Source organism: Populus trichocarpa, chromosome 10 (genome assembly GCF_000002775.5).
Source record: "Populus trichocarpa isolate Nisqually-1 chromosome 10, P.trichocarpa_v4.1, whole genome shotgun sequence".
Lineage (NCBI taxonomy): Eukaryota > Viridiplantae > Streptophyta > Magnoliopsida > Malpighiales > Salicaceae > Populus > Populus trichocarpa.
The window spans coordinates 22,192,628-22,211,805 of record NC_037294.2 but is presented as its reverse complement, the minus strand read 5'-3'; the positions used below and the strand labels follow the sequence as shown (position 1 = coordinate 22,211,805).

The 19,178-nt window shown below is 36.1% G+C and overlaps 3 protein-coding genes and 1 long non-coding RNA gene across 8 annotated transcripts; 3 read left to right on the top strand and 1 right to left on the bottom strand.

Moving 5' to 3' along the window:
• The first annotated feature begins 3,511 nt into the window (after positions 1 to 3,511).
• On the top strand, positions 3,512 to 8,221 carry LOC7469495 (type I inositol polyphosphate 5-phosphatase 10). 5 transcript variants are annotated; one of them, XM_024609499.2, is made up of 11 exons: positions 3,512 to 3,701; positions 4,319 to 4,401; positions 4,615 to 4,690; positions 5,292 to 5,376; positions 5,514 to 5,618; positions 5,754 to 6,282; positions 6,413 to 6,606; positions 6,709 to 6,817; positions 7,172 to 7,320; positions 7,403 to 7,650; positions 7,737 to 8,221. In XM_024609499.2, exons 2-10 carry the CDS (start codon positions 4,369 to 4,371, stop codon positions 7,602 to 7,604), a joined length of 1,482 nt encoding a protein of 493 aa, XP_024465267.2. In that variant the 5' UTR covers positions 3,512 to 3,701; positions 4,319 to 4,368; the 3' UTR covers positions 7,605 to 7,650; positions 7,737 to 8,221. The 5 variants fall into 5 exon arrangements, with proteins under 5 accessions (XP_024465267.2, XP_024465266.2, XP_052312648.1 ...); XM_024609498.2 differs by lacking the exon at positions 3,512 to 3,701 and adding an exon at positions 3,794 to 3,952; XM_052456687.1 differs by lacking the exon at positions 3,512 to 3,701 and adding an exon at positions 4,809 to 5,035 and having other exon boundaries at positions 3,989 to 4,401.
• Positions 8,222 to 8,604: 383 nt separating this feature from the next.
• On the top strand, positions 8,605 to 10,067 carry LOC112328792 (uncharacterized). The gene is made up of 2 exons (XR_002983966.2): positions 8,605 to 9,706; positions 9,798 to 10,067. It is a non-coding gene; the product is annotated as an uncharacterized LOC112328792 (long non-coding RNA).
• A 1,420-nt stretch (positions 10,068 to 11,487) lies between these two features.
• Positions 11,488 to 15,615, top strand: LOC7469496 (probable pectinesterase/pectinesterase inhibitor 25). Its single transcript, XM_002315363.4, has 3 exons — positions 11,488 to 12,193; positions 14,326 to 14,683; positions 14,771 to 15,615. Exons 1-3 carry the CDS (start codon positions 11,534 to 11,536, stop codon positions 15,475 to 15,477), a joined length of 1,725 nt encoding a protein of 574 aa, XP_002315399.4. The 5' UTR covers positions 11,488 to 11,533; the 3' UTR covers positions 15,478 to 15,615.
• Positions 15,616 to 15,677: 62 nt separating this feature from the next.
• Positions 15,678 to 17,719, bottom strand: LOC7469497 (putative pectinesterase/pectinesterase inhibitor 24). Its single transcript, XM_002316422.4, has 2 exons — positions 16,592 to 17,719; positions 15,678 to 16,472 (listed from the first exon to the last, which is right to left on the bottom strand). The coding sequence occupies exons 1-2, from the start codon at positions 17,622 to 17,624 to the stop codon at positions 15,796 to 15,798; spliced, it is 1,710 nt and encodes a 569-aa protein (XP_002316458.2). The 5' UTR covers positions 17,625 to 17,719; the 3' UTR covers positions 15,678 to 15,795.
• Positions 17,720 to 19,178: the final 1,459 nt, after the last annotated feature.

Genomic DNA, 19,178 nt, shown 5'->3' with positions numbered 1-19,178 from the left:
ATCCATAATTGTAGGAATGTAATATATTGTATTTATGTTGTGATTCCTTCTCAATTGTCCAGCTATACATGCATACATTTTCTATATAAATGATCTCCGTGGTGCTTTCTCATAATATTTTCATGATATCAGAGTCTTGATAACCAAGCAGTCACGAGTTCAAATCTCACCATCCCTATTTATTTAATAAAAATTAAATATAAGGTAATGTAAGCATGTGTAAGTTTCAAGATCAAAGGACTTTCACTTGAGAGGATGCGTTAGAGAATAATATAAATCATATCTTGGAACTTTATCTAATAGCTTAAACTTTTGGGTTGAATTGATTTTTTGACATGATATTAGAGCCATGTAAAACGAGAGTGATTATCGACAAATATCACGTAATAAGTAAAACCTATTTTTGATTTAATAGGAGCTGGGCCCCAGATGTCGCAATGATTAAGTCCTAAAATAGAGGTGGATTTAATATTATTAGTAGAAAACGAAAGCTTACAACTTTTTGCAATTTGACATGTAGCACAAATAGCAAGATTAGGCAAAATAAAAATAAGAGATAAGTGTCCTTTTTTATTCAAAAAATAAATAATAGAGTGGTTAACATGATCAAGACGCGCATGCCATAGATCATACGACGCCGTAAGGAAATATTTATTTAGAGCATAAATGAAAGCAACATTGTCTCGCTTTAGTACATAAAGATTGTTATCACATCTTTCTATTATCATCACTGTTCTTGTGATCTTGTTCTGAATAACAAAAAAAAAATCAGTAAATATGACCATAAAATGAAAGTTTTTAATCAATTTACTAATGAATAAAAGATTTTTGATGAGGAGCGGTACTAATAAAATATAAAACAATTTTAAATTCACATAGAGTTGAGAGGTACCTGAATGGGTGATAGGTAAAGAAATCTTATTTCAAAACCACGCTTCATATTCTTTCGATCCAAGCTACATATGTGTTCTAATAGAATCTCCTCCTAATTCTTAGCCATCCTCCCTTTCATACAGTGATTGACCCATAATTGTATAAATATAATATATTATATTTATGCTATGATTCTTTCCTTCTCAATTGTCCAGTTATACATGTATACATTTTCTACATAAATGAAACGTGATTTCCACCTTAATATGTGGTGGTTTCTCGGAATATTTTTAAAATGAACTTCATATGAAAAACTAGTTTAAAAATACTAAAAAGGCTCATCTTAAACTGCTTTTTTTTATAAAAAAAAATATGTAAAATAGACTGTGTTTTAAAATTATTTTTCTAAAAAAAGAAGTGATTTTTCTATGTTGTTGTCCTTTGTTAATGAAATTAACCTGAACAAAGTTGCATGAGTTTGAGAAGTATAGGTAATAAGAAAATAATTATTTTATTTTCTCTCCATTCTAATTTTTTCTTCTTGTATCTATTTCATTTTCATGGAGTGTATGGTAATAGGTAGTCACTTCTTTAAAGTAGAACAAAAGAGAGAGATAGGTGAGAATAAATAATACAAACTTTTATATTTTTTAATTTTCAATTAAACATATCTATGTGTATTAGTCTATTTTGTTATATTCGGGAACACTAGTATAAAAATTTTATAAAAAAAAGTTTTTAAAATAAAAAATCCAAGAACTAATTATAGTTGTAGCTCAGCTTACCAGATAGCTTCATAAGCAGCAAGTTATTTTCCCTTGTCTTAATAATTTTTTATCATAAAATAATATTCTTGATTGATCAAAGTTTTCTTATACGTTTCTGAATATAAGAGAAAATTGAAAATATTTTAGAAAAAAAAAGTATTTTACACAACAAAGGAAAGGGAAAATCAAGATACATGGCAAGTGAAACACCCCCTCCATACCTTGAAAATCAAGAAATACTAAAATTTATTATTGTTCAAGGCAAACTAAGCAAGGGCAATGGATTCGATGTGGTTTCCTGGGATGCTCGAACTACACGTCTAATTTTGTGTAAGGAGTGTCCCTCTCGGTAAACATCGAACGAAACAAGACTCGGATGCATGGTCTTTGATTTACACAAAACTCATTGAGAAATGGATGAGATTTTTGAAGCACAAAAATAGAAACCCTAAACATGTTGTCTGTGGGAGCAGGGGCTCTCTTTGGCCCTTTGCCCCCATTGAAACCAACCATTCTTCCTCTATTCTAGGGATCCTGTACTTTTCCATGGATGCAAATGCAGGAATTTGGTGTCTGCATGCTAGCTAGCTAGCTACTTACTTCACCAAAAAACAATAGCTACTATTTACAAATCTTCTAAACATTAAACTAGTCTCTGGGACCATGCATCTGGATCCTCACAAGTGATGCCCACTCTACATATATGATATATCTTTTAATATGTTGGCTATGCTATGATCGGCAATGTATAATCTTGTATTTACGCTCCCCCGTAAGCAGGGTTTTAGGGTTAAAGGCTTTGAATTTGACTAATAATTCAAGTATGCTTGGAATTTTGACTCAATCATTACTTCAATATTTCTCAGATGGATAATTCTCAGCAATGTTATTAAACTCGTGGAGCTGTTCCATTGATCAACCCGAGATCTAAGTAACAATCAAGTTAAAAAACAAGTGGAAGTTGATTTAATCCAAGTTAACTCATTTTATTCTTCAACTAAATCATAATATTAACTTTGATTCTTGGAGAAATTGCCATGTGATGATTTTCCTTATTATTATTTTTTTCTTGACACGTTTATTATCACTGTAATTGAACATATATCAAGATTAAATTAATACATGGAGATAACTCCCTATGAGCTAGGTCAAAACTTGTAGGGAAAAAGACGGGTTTTTCAGAAGCGGGGGGTTAGCTTACCGAAGGTAAGCAGGGGGGAAGGAATGTAGGAGGGAGGGATTCTTCACCTTAACCCATGCATTCAAACACCATCCTCTCGACAAAGAGAAAATGAAGTTCAAGTGGGCCAAAAGTGAGTTTTCTGGAAATCCATGCTGTCTGTAGACTGATAGTCGTCGTAGTAGATGGCAAAGACCCACTCCCTCTCAACTTTTAAAACTGCCAGGAAACCATTCCCCCACAAAACAATCTCTCTCCTTCCATCTCTATGACTCCTAATTTGCTTTGCAGGCCACATACACGTGGGGGTCCACTTTCCCATTTCCTTTCCAAGAAAACAAACCATCAGAATCCTTCCTTCGACGACGAAACAAGTTCTTGAAAGGACATTTAAGATTCGATCCCCACTCTTGACTGTTTCCTTTTGCGCTTTTATTTTCTCGACAAAACCATAAAATAATTGATTAAATCAATGGCAGAAAGAAACTGAATTGTATTAACAAAAGCCAACTGTTGTTTTATTATTAACCCAGTTTGAACATAAACAATGTATCTAAGATGTAACTCAGGATTTTGATACGCGAAGACAGAACAGTTTACTCGCACGAGAAGAAAAAGAAGAGAGAGGATGAAAAACATTTTTTATCATTTCTAAGATGTGATTTGTTTTACTCACAACTGCAACTTAAACACCGTAATTTTTTTTTTTTAAGAAAAGGAGAGAACCCAAGTCAGATCTTTGCACGTACATCAATCATAGAAACAGAGACGCACCTTTCGTTAACTTCAATGTCACCAGTTGCGTTGGTAAAGAGGGTCTTTTTTATTGCTTGTTACAGATAGACAATAGTCCTTCCTCAGTTCTAGAACAGAATATTCAGGTTCTTTTCCTTTCTTTTCAAGTATTTTTATTTTTCTTTTCCTTGGCTACTTGCATTTTCTTGCGTTGGCTCAGTTTTCTATGTGTTTTCATTGGCTGAGATGCATTTGCTTAGAAAGTTGACTTTTTCGAGAAAACCCCATCTGGGCTGTCAACTTTCCTTGATGGGGTTGCAGCCCTTATTTATGTCTTTGATTCTCTCCATCACCTATCTTTTCATGGATGTGATGCTACTGTGATCCTTGTTTTCTGGTAAATGGAGTTCATGGCTGAAATTCATTTCTTCTTTTTTACTCTGTTTTGGATCAACTCAACTGGCATTGTTGAACGTTGAATGTTTCTTGGTTGAAAATATGGACACTGGAATTTTTGGTTCCGAACCTTCTTTTGATCATTCTTTAATGATAAGTTCATTGATTGGCATGGTTGATTGTTCATGGATTGATATTCTTTGATTCTTTTTTATGGCCTCTTGATTTATTACCTTATTTAATTGCGATATGATTTATGTCCATGTCACTCTTAAACCTTCCCTTCCTTGTTTTTCCCCCAATATTCCTATGGAATTTCCGAGCGATGGACTCTGATGCAATCACTGAATTTTCTCTATTTTTGAAGGTTTTTGATTTGGGGCCATTGCCATTGATGAAAATAGAGCAGTTTCAGACATGACACTGAGGAATCAAGACCAGAACAAGAAGGTAAATCTAGGTTTATTTGTTCGCTTAATCTTCGTCTTTCCTGCTACTCCGTTTCTGCTCTTTTTTCAACCTTTCTTTGATCCATAGTCCTAAGGAACTGAACAGGTGACCATCACGGGACTATTGCATTCATTACTGCTGTTGATCACGTAGAATACATTACTTGTTCAGTCTTTCTGTGATCTATAGCTATTTACTGCTGTGTTCTTGCAGTCTTTTCTTCGAAGATTTTTCTTGCAGAAGGAGGAAAAGGGGAGGAAGGCAGAGAAGGTTTCATTTGATTCGTCTGGTGAGTAATGAATCACCTGTGATCATTGTTTCTATCTTCATGTGTGAAGAAATCACTCTTTTTCGGTTTTTTTGAAACGGAAGATTCATAGAGAGATAATTTTCTTTTCATTAAGCAGATTCCATTCAATCTTCTTTTTTCCACAAATCGAACAATTTTCATCTGTTTTTTTGCCTTCTATGGCAAGTAAAAAACTGGTCCAAAATGTAAAGATGAAGGGTTGGAAAGGCATAGATAGGAAAAGTAGAAGTGTTGTCAATGGCGAGAGCATCTTTGCAATTTGCTCCAAAATCGAGAACATTTTCATTGTAAACTTCTTCCAATGGAGAAAAGGAATCAAGAACGGTATATCTTTTCTCTGTCTATCACCCCAGGTGGATGCTATTTCTTTTCCTTCCTTTCTTCCTTATAAGTACTTGCTATCTTTGAATCGAGTGGGTGTACTTTGAGAAATGCTTGGATTTCTCTGCTACCACAGATGATATTCCTTCGAAGGAAGTTTTTCCTGCGCGAATTGCTTTGTGTCCTCAATTTAGATTACAATTTTAAAGTTTTGCTTTGTTTCTCATTAAAAATCCTATCTTCTTCTTTCCAATTGCAGAACCACATTCTGATCCATCGCTCAAGTCTCTCTTGTCTCACCAATTAAGCTCTCCAATGCCAAGCAGTCAAGCCCAGTCATTTAGGTAAGCATATGATGGATTTTCTTCTGTTTCTCTTAAATTTCCTAGTTTCGATATTTTTTTCGTCCTGTTTTTAATCTCAATGTATCTGCTTATATGAAAAATCTAATAGTTTCTGGTCAAAACTTCTCCCTTCATAGAGTTTTCGTAGCAACATGGAATGTCGGAGGGAAATCTCCTCACAGTGACCTCAACCTAGATGATATTCTTCAGGTTCATGATGAATCAGATATATATGTCTTAGGGTATGCTTTCTCCCTCTTTTCCTGCTGTATCCTTGTATTTTATTTTTAATGATTATATACCAATATATTAAATTCTTTCAGTGCGATGAGGTATGCCGATTTGCTCTTCATTTTGTTTCTTTTTTGAATTGTCAGTTTTCAGGAAATTGTTCCATTGAATGCTGGAAATGTGCTTGTGGCAGAAGACAATGAGCCTGCCGCAAAATGGCTGGCTTTAATCAATCAATCACTGAATAGATCATATAGTGTGGCTTCAAGAGGATCAAAATCACCCCTTTGCAGCTCACTTCGCTTCCAAAAACCTTCTCTTAAAAAGGTCTGTAAGTCTTTCAGGACTGAGAGTGGACGGAGGCTGAAGACTTGCAATTGCTCTCCCATATTGGAAAGGAAGTATAGCAAGGATTGCTGTGTTTGTCCCCCACCAGCAAATATGACTGAGGATTACTGTTCTTCTGAAGAGGATGAAGATGGACTTAGCAATTATGTATCTACAGAAATTTCCTCTCCAGCTAGTGCCAACCAGATGAAGTACAGCCTTATAACAGGGAAACAAATGGTCGGAATATTTGTTACTGTTTGGGTAAGGAAGGAACTTGTGCAACATGTTAGCCATTTGAGAATCTCTAACGTTGGCCGTGGGATCTTAGGCTGTCTTGGGAACAAGGTAATTTGAGACATAGACATGCATTGTTTATGAGCATAAGCTGTTCACGATTCATGTTTGAAAATCAAGACAGAATTATAGACCTTCCTCATTTGAAATTATGGTTAATTACTTAATTCTCTGGTTGCAGGGGTGTATATCTGTTAGCATGTCTTTCCATCAGACAAGTTTCTGCTTTGTTTGCAGTCACTTGGCGTCAGGAGAGAAAGAAGGAGATGAACTTAGGAGAAATTTGGATGTCATAGAGATACTTAAGAACACACAATTTTCAAGAATTTGCAAATCTCCATATATTCGAGCGCCTGAGAAAATTATGGATCATGAGTAAGCATCTCTGAAATCACTAAACAAATAGTCTAATTCTGTCTTTGAAAAATCTTTCTTAATTTAATGCCTTGACACTAAAACCTGTTTTGATGTCCCTAGTCGGGTAATATGGTTGGGGGACTTGAATTACAGGATAGCTTTGAGCTATTCCGAGACTCGAAAGCTTCTGGAGCAGTATAACTGGGATGGACTTTTTGACAAAGATCAGGTACCTTCTTTGAACTTGAATAGAATAACTCTGAACTTGGAGGGATGTGAAAACGGCATCATCCATTTTGTTCCCTGCAGCTCTGTAGAATAAATCTTTTCCTTGTCTTTTTCTGCGAATCTTCGCCAAGGGTTAAAATAACAAAAACCGAGATCATCTCGAACATTGACTATGGGTGGATTGCAAGAATGTTATATGGAACTTAAAGAAGTGTTCATTATTATTCAATGACCACAAGGAATGCTTGTTTGTATTAACAGCCACAGTATTTATTCTCTCGATGGAGGTGTACCTAGTTTCAGTTCCTCTCTTTTTCCTGCATACTCAAACTGAATTCGGTCCATGTTCTGACAGCTGAAAATTGAGAGGGAAGCAGGGCGAGTGTTCGGAGGATGGAAAGAGGGAAAGATCTACTTCGCACCAACATACAAATACTCCTACAACTCGGACATTTACGCTGGAGAGACTATTGAAACACAAAAGAAAAGAAGAACTCCAGCGTGGTATATTTAGTAAAAACCTACACCTATATTACTGAAATTAAAAACTTTTACAAATAAGTTGAATAGCTTAAAAAAATTGCAGGTGTGATAGAATACTTTGGCATGGAGGTGGGATACATCAACTATCTTACGTACGCGGAGAGTCCAGGTTTTCTGACCACCGGCCAGTATGCGCAACATTCATAGTAGACGTACAAGTTTCTAATGGTGGATTAAGAAAGGCATTATCAGGCTTTAACATGAAAGTTGCAAGTGAAGAGCACTTGCCTCTAACAAGAAAATAGTATTCGAGTTCGTGTACAGTGCTGATGATTGTTTTGATTCATAATAGTGAGTTGTCCAACAGCTATAACTCCATTTGTTTTTATCATGACCTCTCCATACTATGTTGCCTAACTGTTTTTTTTTCCGGCCAGGTTTCCGATAAACTGACGTAGCTGCTAGAAGACAGAAGAGACAACTAAATTTTGCCATTTATATCCAAATTTTTAGATTGAAAGCATGATATTCTTGCAGTAAAACATTGTAGTTGTGCAAGCTGTACAGAGCTTTCTGCAATTGATGAGTTGCGAGAAGCTTTCTCTGTGGATATGATTCTTCAAGAACTGTCCTAAAATTATCATAGTCGAAGCACCTAGGAAGCGTATTCTACTGTAGTTTTTCAGGAGTAAAAATTATGCCAGAGAATGCCATGTTTGCTGTGGAAATAACATGTTTTATGCTTGAGGAGTAAGGCTTATTCTTTTTGTTTTTGTCAGAGATGAGATGAAGGCATGGATATAATAAACATGTTAGGTGAGTCGTTCTTGTGATTGATAATTTCTTGGTCTGGTCCATTTTATATTCAAAAACTTTGTCTGTTATCTTGCCTGATCAAGGAAGTGCTAGCATTTTTTACAAATTGTATAACTTGGGAGTTAGGACTTTTCAATTTTAAAGCCTCAGAAACCACCATTCTGCAAGCTTTTACTTCGATTTGATCACCGTGTTCTCTCTTTGCTGTCCTGCTAAGTCATTGTTCTGCTGCTGATTCCCTCTTAGATTTGGATTCCATTAGGTTGCGTTTGGTTACTGTTAGAAACAGAAATAATAAAGATATAAAAGACATCTCCTTATACTTCAGCACTTTATGTTTTAAAAGTATAAAAACTCATTTCAAAATATTTATTCTACTCTTCAGCTAAATATAATTCTATTTCTTATGTATTCGTTTATTATATACCCTGAAATACTAACCAAACGCAATCTTGAAAATTTTGAAAGGGCAGAGGAGGTATACAAATGATGTGAGCTAATGAACTATAATTTGAATTATCATGTACTTTTCTGACAATGTCTCCCATATAAAACGTGTAATAAAAGGAAGGTAGTGAGATGAACTTGGCTCTGGAGCCTGGACCTGTGAGTTTATACTGGAAAAAACCAGACCAGGTGAGTCTATTTCTGTACCGCAAACCAGCTCATCCAGATCCAAGTTGGACCAGTGTTACCTTCTCAAAGCAATGACTAGAACTCTAAAGTTTGCCTTCCATGTGCAAATAATATTAATAAAGTAGAAGCAGATGAAAACAAAGATTGCAAAGCTATCTTTCTAATTCCCAGTTGATAATACTGTAATCAGTCAATGTGATTAGCCTCCTGATTATTCTAGTTACATAGCCCTCAGGTTTTCAAACTGATTTCTGTTCTTTTGCAGATATCACCTTCCATGCTAATTGTTTATAAGGATAATCATGTCATCACCAATGTAAATGTGTCATTAAGGCCATTGTCAAATCACTTTAGTAGAATCCTAAGCTAAGCCAGCCAATCATCATACTATTTGATCACATGACTGATCATCACATGACTGGTAAATTATATTAACAATCTCACTAACCAAATCTGCAGGGTTTAGGTTTTGCTTTGGAACTTGGAAGCAGAATAGTCAAAGATTCATCACATGACTCCCACACCAAATTTGAATTTAAAGAAGAGATAAACTTTCTAGTACGAAAGCAAAAACAAAGATATGGAGATAATCTCCCTTACATATTCTGTTTCTCTCAATATATAAGTCATTGCAAAGTGATCTTGGCTAGCACGAGCCCTACTTTCACTACATAGAAGACATCTTGTGAGTTAAGAAAGCAATGAAACCTAGCTGCTTCAAATCATTGTCTGCTATTATCTGTGCAATAATAGCTCTAGCAATGCTTCTTTCAACTGGGGTTAATTTAGCTCAAGCAAGGGTTCTGCCAGCTTCCTCTTTGGCTTCAACCAAGTCACCAAGCTCTCAAGTTCTTGTGAATTCAGAGTCAAAAGAAAGCATGCCAAACACAACACAGACAGTAGCCGCCAGCCTTAGAAGAATACCTCCTAGCGGTTCTAATCCCATACAGAACAAGTAACCATTTATCAGCTTCACTGCTACATTTTTAATGTGCCCTCTCGAGAATAACCTTGAAATAATTGACTAAGATATGTTCGCGTGCCAGGTCCAAGCCTCGAGTGAAGGGATGATTTCGTAGGGAGTGGGCAAGGAAGCTTCAAGATTTTGCTAGCTAGCAAGAAATGTTTGCAATTGGTTTAATTTGTTAGTCTTTTTATTACTTTTTTTTTTTTTTTTGGTTTTAATTAGTTGATTTTCTACCAGCCTCCTGTGGAGTGTTCAAGCTAGCCAGCTAGCCAGCCATGTGTTTTTATCTTCATTGGTTTAGGTGGGACAAACAATTTATGAATCATAGAATGCAAGATTATGTTTTCAGTGTTTTGGATTTAACTTGGTCAAGTTTTAAAGAAGGCCGAGTGCTCATTTTGTAACGTGATGTGCCGAACAAAAATATATAAAATAATATTTTTTGCTGCCGAGTTGCTAAACGGTGCCTGCCTGAGACGATGATTTGTGGGAGCAGGGGAGAGTACCTGTACGTATGAAAGATGGCGTTACAATTACCTGATTCATTGATCGAAGCCATCACTCTCCATTTCTCTCTCTGTAGAGTCAGAGAAAAGCCCACAAGTCAATAACTCTCTTGACAGGACAGCCTTTCTTTCAGCCCCTGGTTTTGACGCCACACTGTGACTATGATATTTATTCGGTAAAAAAAAAGTTATTTTTTATTTAAAAAACATCATTTTTATTTTTTTATAATTTTAATTTGACAATATAAAAAATAAAAAATCTTAAGAGAATAATACTTTAATATAATTTCAATTAAGAAGTACCATATGCATGCGTTACTTCATAAGATATATATATTTTTGTGTTTATTGATTTAGTCCAAGGCTAATTAAATCCATGTGATAATTTCTTATATATAATCAAGTATACGATTTTCATGCAAAGATTCAATCATTCATGTGTTGTAATAAGAGAATTCCAAATTAACTATATGATTTGTGAGTCCAATTATTTATCTTGGACCGACTTGCATGATTGCATGCATGCCATTTAAAATAAAAATCTAGAGTTGAATTACTAAATAACACCTTGCCCAGATAAGTATGCATAGCTGGTGTGGACACGGGACAAGGATGCGTATAATTATTCAGATATATATATAAAAAAAAAAAAGTGAAAATAGAATATTAATTAAAAAGAAATTTGGTTAATGGCTCACTAATCGCGTCCTTAATTATATTGTATAGGAGTATTTTCCTCATATGTTATTGTATCTTTAATATATCTTTATGAGAAAATAATTTTTTTAAAAAAATTATAAATTATATTTTTTAATTAAGATTTTAAGAGAGTTTTCAATAGTATATAAGTATGTTAATTATAAATATTATAATTTTTTTAATCAAGATTTTAAATTTCCTTTCTGTTGTACGTACGTACGTATGTATGTATTATGTAAAACTATAATATATATTAATTAACTAAAATATTTTTAAATTTGTGACTGATATAAACACACCTTATGATAAAATTAAACAAGCGAATTAACCTTAATAACTTCTCACCCTCCTTTTTTTACTTCACACAAATTATTATTTCATAAAAATGAAGACAGTACGTGCTGCCTTTCCTTGTAAGTTCCGAACCCTAACGCCAAAAGGTTCCACCTCCCTAACCCAGAGTGAATACACTTCTTGACTAACTTCACAAGCCGACACCTCCCTCCCCATACCTCCAATAATTATTACGCGTTTTCCATCTCTTTATAAAGCCCAAAAATCTTCATATGCAAACACGTACGTTGTAGAAACCATACAAAAAAGAAAAAAAATGCAACGCCCATTATCATTCTTGATTCTCCTCTTTGCCTTTCTTTCGATCTTTTCACCTTTGTTGATCTCCTCTCAATCTCCACCACCGCCATATTCACCTTCCAATGCATGCAAATCCACCCTTTATCCTAAGCTTTGTCGTTCAATCTTGACAACCTTTCCTTCATCTTCCAACCCTTACGAGTACAGCAAGTTTTCAGTCAAACAATGCCTTAAACAAGCAAAAAGATTGTCTAAAGTCATCGACTATCACTTAACACACGAAAAACAACTTTCAAAAATGACCCATGAAGAGTTTGGTGCATTGCAGGATTGCCATGAGTTCATGGAACTCAATGTGGACTACTTTGAGACCATATCTAGCGAGCTGGTAGCAGCCGAGTCAATGAGTGATGTGTTGGTTGAGAGAGTCACGAGTCTGCTCAGTGGAGTAGTGACCAATCAACAAACTTGCTATGATGGGCTGGTTCAGTCCAAGAGTAGCATTGTCAGTGCTCTGTCCGTGCCTCTCTCCAATGTTACTCAATTGTACAGTGTGTCTCTAGCTCTGGTCACACATTCGTTGGAGAAGAATTTGAAGAAGAACAAGAGGAGAAAAGGGTCTCCTCAAGGAACCGTGACAAGGGGGGTTCGTGAACCTCTTGAGACTCTTATCAAGGTACCATGGATTTCAATTTTTGTTTTTTCCTCTAAAGTTTAATGCTTCCTCGTGTTAATTAGCAATTGTTTATGGTAGATTTATGTGATTAATTGTAAACAAGGGTATTGGCCTACATGGGTTAGGTTCAAGTCTATGAAATCTCATTAGAGCTAAGCTTAGCTTAGGCTATTATAAAAAAGGAACAAAGAAGACTTAGCTTCGGCCATGGAGCCTCACACCTTTCTAGACTGGGCTATAAATACTAGTGCCTTTACCTAGGTGAAGATTCAACGCATGTGCACCTCGACCAAGAAACAGTCCACGTCTACTCTATGGTTTAGGTGGCCCTAAAGAGCAAGTGCGTGGTGATTTTTAGAAGTAATTTTAACACCCACATTTATAATAATAATAAAAAAAAAAGTAAAATCATAGATCCTTCTCGTAAATTACCAAAAGTGATTTGATTTAACCATCTAGATGGTGATCCAGTGGTAAGAGCTTGGGATCAAGAAGTTTGTTTCCTCTGTAGTCTCAGGTTCGAACCCTGTGGTTGCTCATATGATAGCCACTGGAGGCTTACATGGTCGTTAACTTCAGGACCTGTGGGATTAGTCGAGGTGCATTGATTCAAATACCCATATTAATCTAAAAAAAAAAAGAGTAAAATCATAGGTCTGTATTACCAAAAGTGCTTTGATTTTTTTCATCCATGGAAGGGGAAAAAAGAAGAAAAAAATCATATGCTCAATTCCGTGGACAATTGAGCATAACCTGGACTCTAAAGTTTGATTAAATGAATATCACTCGATAACAGAGTTAAAGATCTGAACAAACATTGCTTGCTCGAGTGACTTGATAGAACTGAGTTAAAGAACAGGTCAGCCCATCCTCATGTGGGGCTAGGTGGATCTGGTGAGATAAGTTTGTCTAAACTAGGAAAATGGCCAGCACACTTTACTGACTACAGTACTGAATCAATAAATTTAGAATCCATAACTCGGGGTTCTCCTTAAAATATTATTCCAACCAGATTTTTAATAATTCTATTGACTTAACCATGCTCGATCATATAATATATATAAAAAATACTGTACCGAATCTGAAAACTAGAGCCAGTAATCACTTTACGACTAACGTCACACCCAGCAAATTGGCCAATGCAATGCTGAACTGCTCCAGCTGTCTGTGTTAGCACAAGTTGCTCTGTTAAAATCAAAATTGAGTCCACTTGGTATGGGATGCGGAGGTATAATGTTGACTTGACTATTTGAAGTTCGGCAATTCATCTACCAAGCTCGCAGTTGAAGTGATTGAATACGATTGAAATTGTTGATATTCTCTGGGGCCTCTCGAATCCTCCAAAAGTAAAAAACTAAAAATTCTCATGTCATATACTTAGACACATTGTTAAGAGCATTTCTGATTTCTTTAAACCTTTTAAGCTACTGGTTATTGCAACATCTTTAGATCACAAGTGGTGCTAGAGGGCATCCGATGCTGCCTGCTAGAAATAAATTACAAACGATGTGACAAAAATTTGCAATAAATATTGCAGACGGGATCTAATGCTAGAGGATATACTGTCATGCATGCCTTATCCATTGTCAGATGACCAGTTTCAGGCTAAATTCATTGCGTCTCGGTGCTGAACTTGAGCAAACAGGATTGTTTGAGATAAAAAAAAAATTTGAAAATCCTAGAGTTGATTCGATTGAATTCGTAACCTTGTCATGTCACTCAAGTTTGGCTAACAATGTTCAGAACTGTTTGAAATGAAATTCGACCTGGATCGGCGGACTTAGATCCGCATTAAATTTAATATTTGTTATCTTTAACAATAATAAATTAGTTAGAATTAATAACGAGTGTAAACTAAAAAAATAAAATTTTAGTGTCGGTGTGCCATGTATGATGGCAGGAGAAAATGGTTTACTTCACATGTTTGGTCAATCATTTCAGAGCACAAGCACGCTATGCCAGAGGATGTCACATGTTTGTGTCTGTAATTAATAAATCTTTGTGTGCTTGAGTTTTCTCAAAGTCAAAATTCTTCAAATAGTTATTATAGCATGGCAGACCCGTTTATAAATTACATTCAATAGTTTATAACTAAAAAGTTGGATGAAGAAATCTTAATCCATGACTTGCAGGCTTTAAGGAAAACATCGTCCTGCCATGAAACTCGCAATTGCCACAGGGGAGAACGCATCCTTTCTGATGATGCGGGGGACGATGGGATTCTTGTAAATGATACGGTGATTGTTGGCCCTTATGGTACTGACAACTTCACAACCATTGGAGATGCCATTGCCTTTGCTCCAAATAACTCAAAACCTGAAGATGGCTACTTCGTAATATTTGTTAGAGAAGGGATTTATGAGGAGTATGTTGTTGTTCCTAAAAATAAGAAGAATATAGTGCTGATTGGAGAAGGAATTAATCAGACCGTCATAACGGGAAACCATAGTGTCATTGATGGCTGGACAACCTTTAATTCTTCGACTTTCGGTAAGCCAATGACCACTGAGTTTATAACTAAGGGGTGAGTTTTTACTGATGTTTAAAATCCTGACGAGTCTCGAATTTTTGCTGCAGCTGTTTCTGGGGAGCGATTTGTTGGAATAGACATGACGTTCAGGAACACGGCAGGTCCTGAGAAGCACCAAGCAGTAGCTCTGAGGAACAATGCTGACCTCTCCACATTTTATCGGTGCAGCTTTGAAGCCTATCAGGATACTCTTTACGTGCATTCCTTGAGGCAATTCTACAGGGAATGTGATGTATACGGAACTGTAGATTTCATTTTCGGAAATGCTGCCGCTGTTTTTCAGAACTGCAATTTATATGCTCGCAAGCCAATGCTTAACCAGAAGAATGCCTTCACTGCGCAAGGTCGTACTGATCCAAACCAAAATACTGGCATCTCCATTCACAATTGCACGATTGAAGCTGCACCTGATTTGGCTATGGACAGGAACTCGACGGACAGTAACTTGACTTTGAACTTTTTGGGGCGACCTTGGAAGGAGTACTCTAGAACTGTAATCATGCAATCGTACATCGGAGAACTGATTCAGCCGGTTGGATGGCTAGAATGGAACGGAACTGTTGGATTAGACACCATTTACTATGGTGAGTTTCAGAATTATGGGCCTGGTGCAAACACTAGCAGGAGAGTGCAATGGCCTGGTTTTAATCTGATGAATGCTACACAAGCTGTGAATTTTACCGTCTACAATTTCACAATGGGGGATACTTGGTTGCCTTACACTGACGTACCCTTCTCTGGAGGACTAGTTTGATTATAAATAGGGGCCTTATTGCTTCACAATTTTATTCATTCTTAGTTGACACCTCCTGGATTTCTTGTAATTCAGCGATAAGACAGATTGTGAGGATTTTATGATCAAATTAATAAAATAAAATGTATTTAGCAGCAACTTATCTTGCCAAGAAATTTCATCGCTTGAGACTCTAGAATTGTTCCAAACTCAAGTTTCAATGAATCAACGTGTAATGTGAAAAGGATAAAATAAATTGGTGTAGGAAAACAACATAAAGGAAACAAAAACATGAAAGGAACACAACAAAGGAAGCGTTCTCTGCAAAATGTATCACAGTCAGAGACCAGGTTTGTAGCTAATACCAGTGCCTGTGAGCCACTCTTCTCCCTGTATGAATGCCTTCACTGTAAATTTACTAGCTTGTTTATTGGTGATGGTTTTCAAGCCCTTCCATTTAACTCTGTTCTTTGTTGAAGCACCAGGCCCGAAATTCTCAAATTCAGAATAGAAAATGGTAGGAGGTGCTGTATTTCCTGTCCATGGCAACCATCCAGCAGGGTCGATCAAGCTCCCCATCATAGAACGCATGAATACAGTTGTTGAGTAATTCTTCCAAGGACGGCCAAGGAAAGTTTTGACAGAGCTCAAGTCGCCGTAAGGCCAAATGGTACAGTTCTGAATTGAAATTCCAGTATTTTGATTAGGGTCAATCTTGCCTTGTGCAGTGATGGTGTTCTGTTGGCCTTGCATAGGTTTCCGGGGTAGTATGCTGCTGCTTTGGATGACAACAGCTGAATTTCCAAAGATGAAATCAACTGTTCCATATATGTTGCATTCGCGGTAGAATTGCCGATTGGCATGTGCGTAGAGAGTGTCCTGAAAAGCATCCATGCTGCATCTGTAAAAGGCCGACATATCAGCATTTGACATCAAGGCAACTGCCTGATGCTTGATTGCACCAGCTGTGTTACGGAACCCCATATCTCTAGCAATGAATCCCTTCCCAAACACAGCTGCAGAAAAAGGAAAATGAGTATCAGCCATTTAGTTAATTCTAAGTTTCTAACCTCTATCCCCGTAGCTAAACTTTGGTTAGCATGCAACCATATTGGAGGATTAGTCCTGAACTTACCAAATGTTGCAGTTGAGAATGTAGGAGTTCCATCCACAACGTTCAGGCTTGCTGATACAATTGTTTCCTTCATTCCATCACCAATCATCATGACATTCCATTGCTTCTTCTCGACACGAACATTTTCGAAATAAATTCCTTTCTTCACATAGATCACATACCTCTTCTTGCTTTTTTCAGGAACATTTTTTAGGGCATCGCTGATTCTTTTGTACTTTCCAGACCCATCTTTAGCCACAACAACATCAGCCTTCTTCTTCAAATCTGAACTTTGAAGTAGTTTGCGATCTTCTGGATGCAGCCACTTTGGCATATCTTGGTCTTCGTAGTTCATTAAGCGCCTATGGATGTTCACTGAGCTTGCAACCTTGGAAATCCAAGTGATAATTGCCAAGCTATTGCTAGTCAATTCACTTGAATTCTTGAGATAATCATGAGCAGTAGCCTCTAATTTCGTCTCCGAAAGGCCATCAATGCATGTTTGATAGCAAGTACCCGAAGTACTTAGCCAACTTCTTAGATCATCCACAATATCAATCACATTGACACCATGACCCGCTTCCAATGAGTTATCAAGATGGTCCAATGCCAAACTCAAAAGTTCTTGGCAATTTTCCAAGGCTGTAATTGTCATATTATCCTTGACACCATTGTAAAGCACCCCTCCATCCTTGGAGAAATGCTGAGAAGCTTTTGATAATTCATTCTTGGCCACTTGGATTGCCAATTTGAAAAGCTCCTCAGGTTGAAGCTGGTCTGGTTTAGCCACAGGAGCAAGGCTATTGTAACAAGAATCCTTGTACAATGTGACATCACAAACAGCTTTCACTGATGTAGAAAGTGACTTATCAGCTCCACCCTTCTTTGAGTTTCCACTAGAAGCATGAGTCCCCACCACAGCAGCAACAACAATGGCAACAAGAAGTATTGAAGAAAGGCTTATGATGGTGATTCTTTTCCGGGTTCTTCGACGAGCCTCGAGCCGTGCTTGCTCAGCCTCGTCAAGTTTGCCATAGGCTTTGAGAGAAGACATGCTGAGCACTCTTTGTTGTTGCTGTTGTGTTGTTTATGATGCAAGGAATAATGGTGGGTGGAAGAGGCTTTTATATGTTACCAAAAAGAGATGGCATCTCTGTACGTGCAAGCACAAGGGGAAGGCAAAGAATTTTTGCAAATTTGAAAATGTTGGGAGTGCTTCCCATGTCGAAGCATGGCGAGCTGTGCTCGTAATGCTTTCTGGTGTAGTTGTTGCCATATACTAGCCTGTATAATGCAATGACAGCACTTCTTTTTCTCCTTGGAGCTATTGCTCAAACATCATAGAACCATGGTCTACTTTTTAAAAAAAAATAATAATTTTAAATAATAATCCAAACATTTTAAAGGTGATTTACCTTTATTAATCACCAACTTGATTGTATCAACGAATAATTAAAGAAAAGTCAACTAGTATAAAAAGGTTTGAAGCATTCCATTCCAAGACACTTAAACTAATTTCTTGAGCAATAGAGTGTTCTACTATCCCATTTGAAAGTTCAACTTTTCAAACCAAAATCCAACAGGTTATTGGTGAATTGAAATTTTTTCCATTCAATTTAAGTTAGGTCTTAGATTAATGGACTCTGAATTAATTTATTATACCAACTAAATTTAATAATATGTAAAAAGATAAAACTAGCCCAAAGGCATTCTTTAGGGCTTATGGGCTTATTGGAGTCCAAGAAAGAAAGAAAAAAAAGTTATCCCGTGGCTCAAAGGAAAATGTTCTCCCAATTTAAACGGATAGCTACCATTATATTAAAAAAAAAAATTAATTATCTAGTAAATAATCAGCATGTGATCAAAGAATTTGTTTCATCTGTAATTTTAAATTTGAGTCTTATAGTTGCTAATATAATGACTACTAGAAGTTTACAAGGTTGTTAATTTCAGAACCCGTGGGATTAATCGAGGTATTCGCAAGCTGGCCCGAACACTCACGTTATTAATAATAATAATAAAAACTATTATAATATTACTGTGGACATATGAAATAATTTTCAGAGGGTTTATGCTAATTTTATTTATTTATATATTTTTCCCGTATTGCTGTGGAAAATATTTGTTTAATGGCGCTAGCTGAACGATCAACCACCGTTACAACATTATAATAAAAATAATAAAAAAACTATTATAATATTACTGTGGACATATGAAATAATTTTCAGAGGGTTTATGCTAATTTTATTTATTTATATATTTTTCCCGTATTGCTGTGGAAAATATTTGTTTAATGGCGCTAGCTGAACGATCAACCACCGTTACAACATTATAATAATAAATAAATTAAAATTAAAAGTCAACTCTTATCAAACAGTATGATGGCGACTCTTGCCTGTAAGTATGGCGCTGCCACACCAAGAAAGAAAGAAAGGATACGGGACTTTCAGTATAAGGTGTCATTTCTAGAAACCCTGAATTAATCGTGATCTCTTGTGGCCTGAATGTTACGCGATAAATATTATTTTTAATATTAATACATTAAATAATATGAAAATAATTTAAAAAAATCAAAATATTTTAAAAACATTTTTTAAATATAAATAAA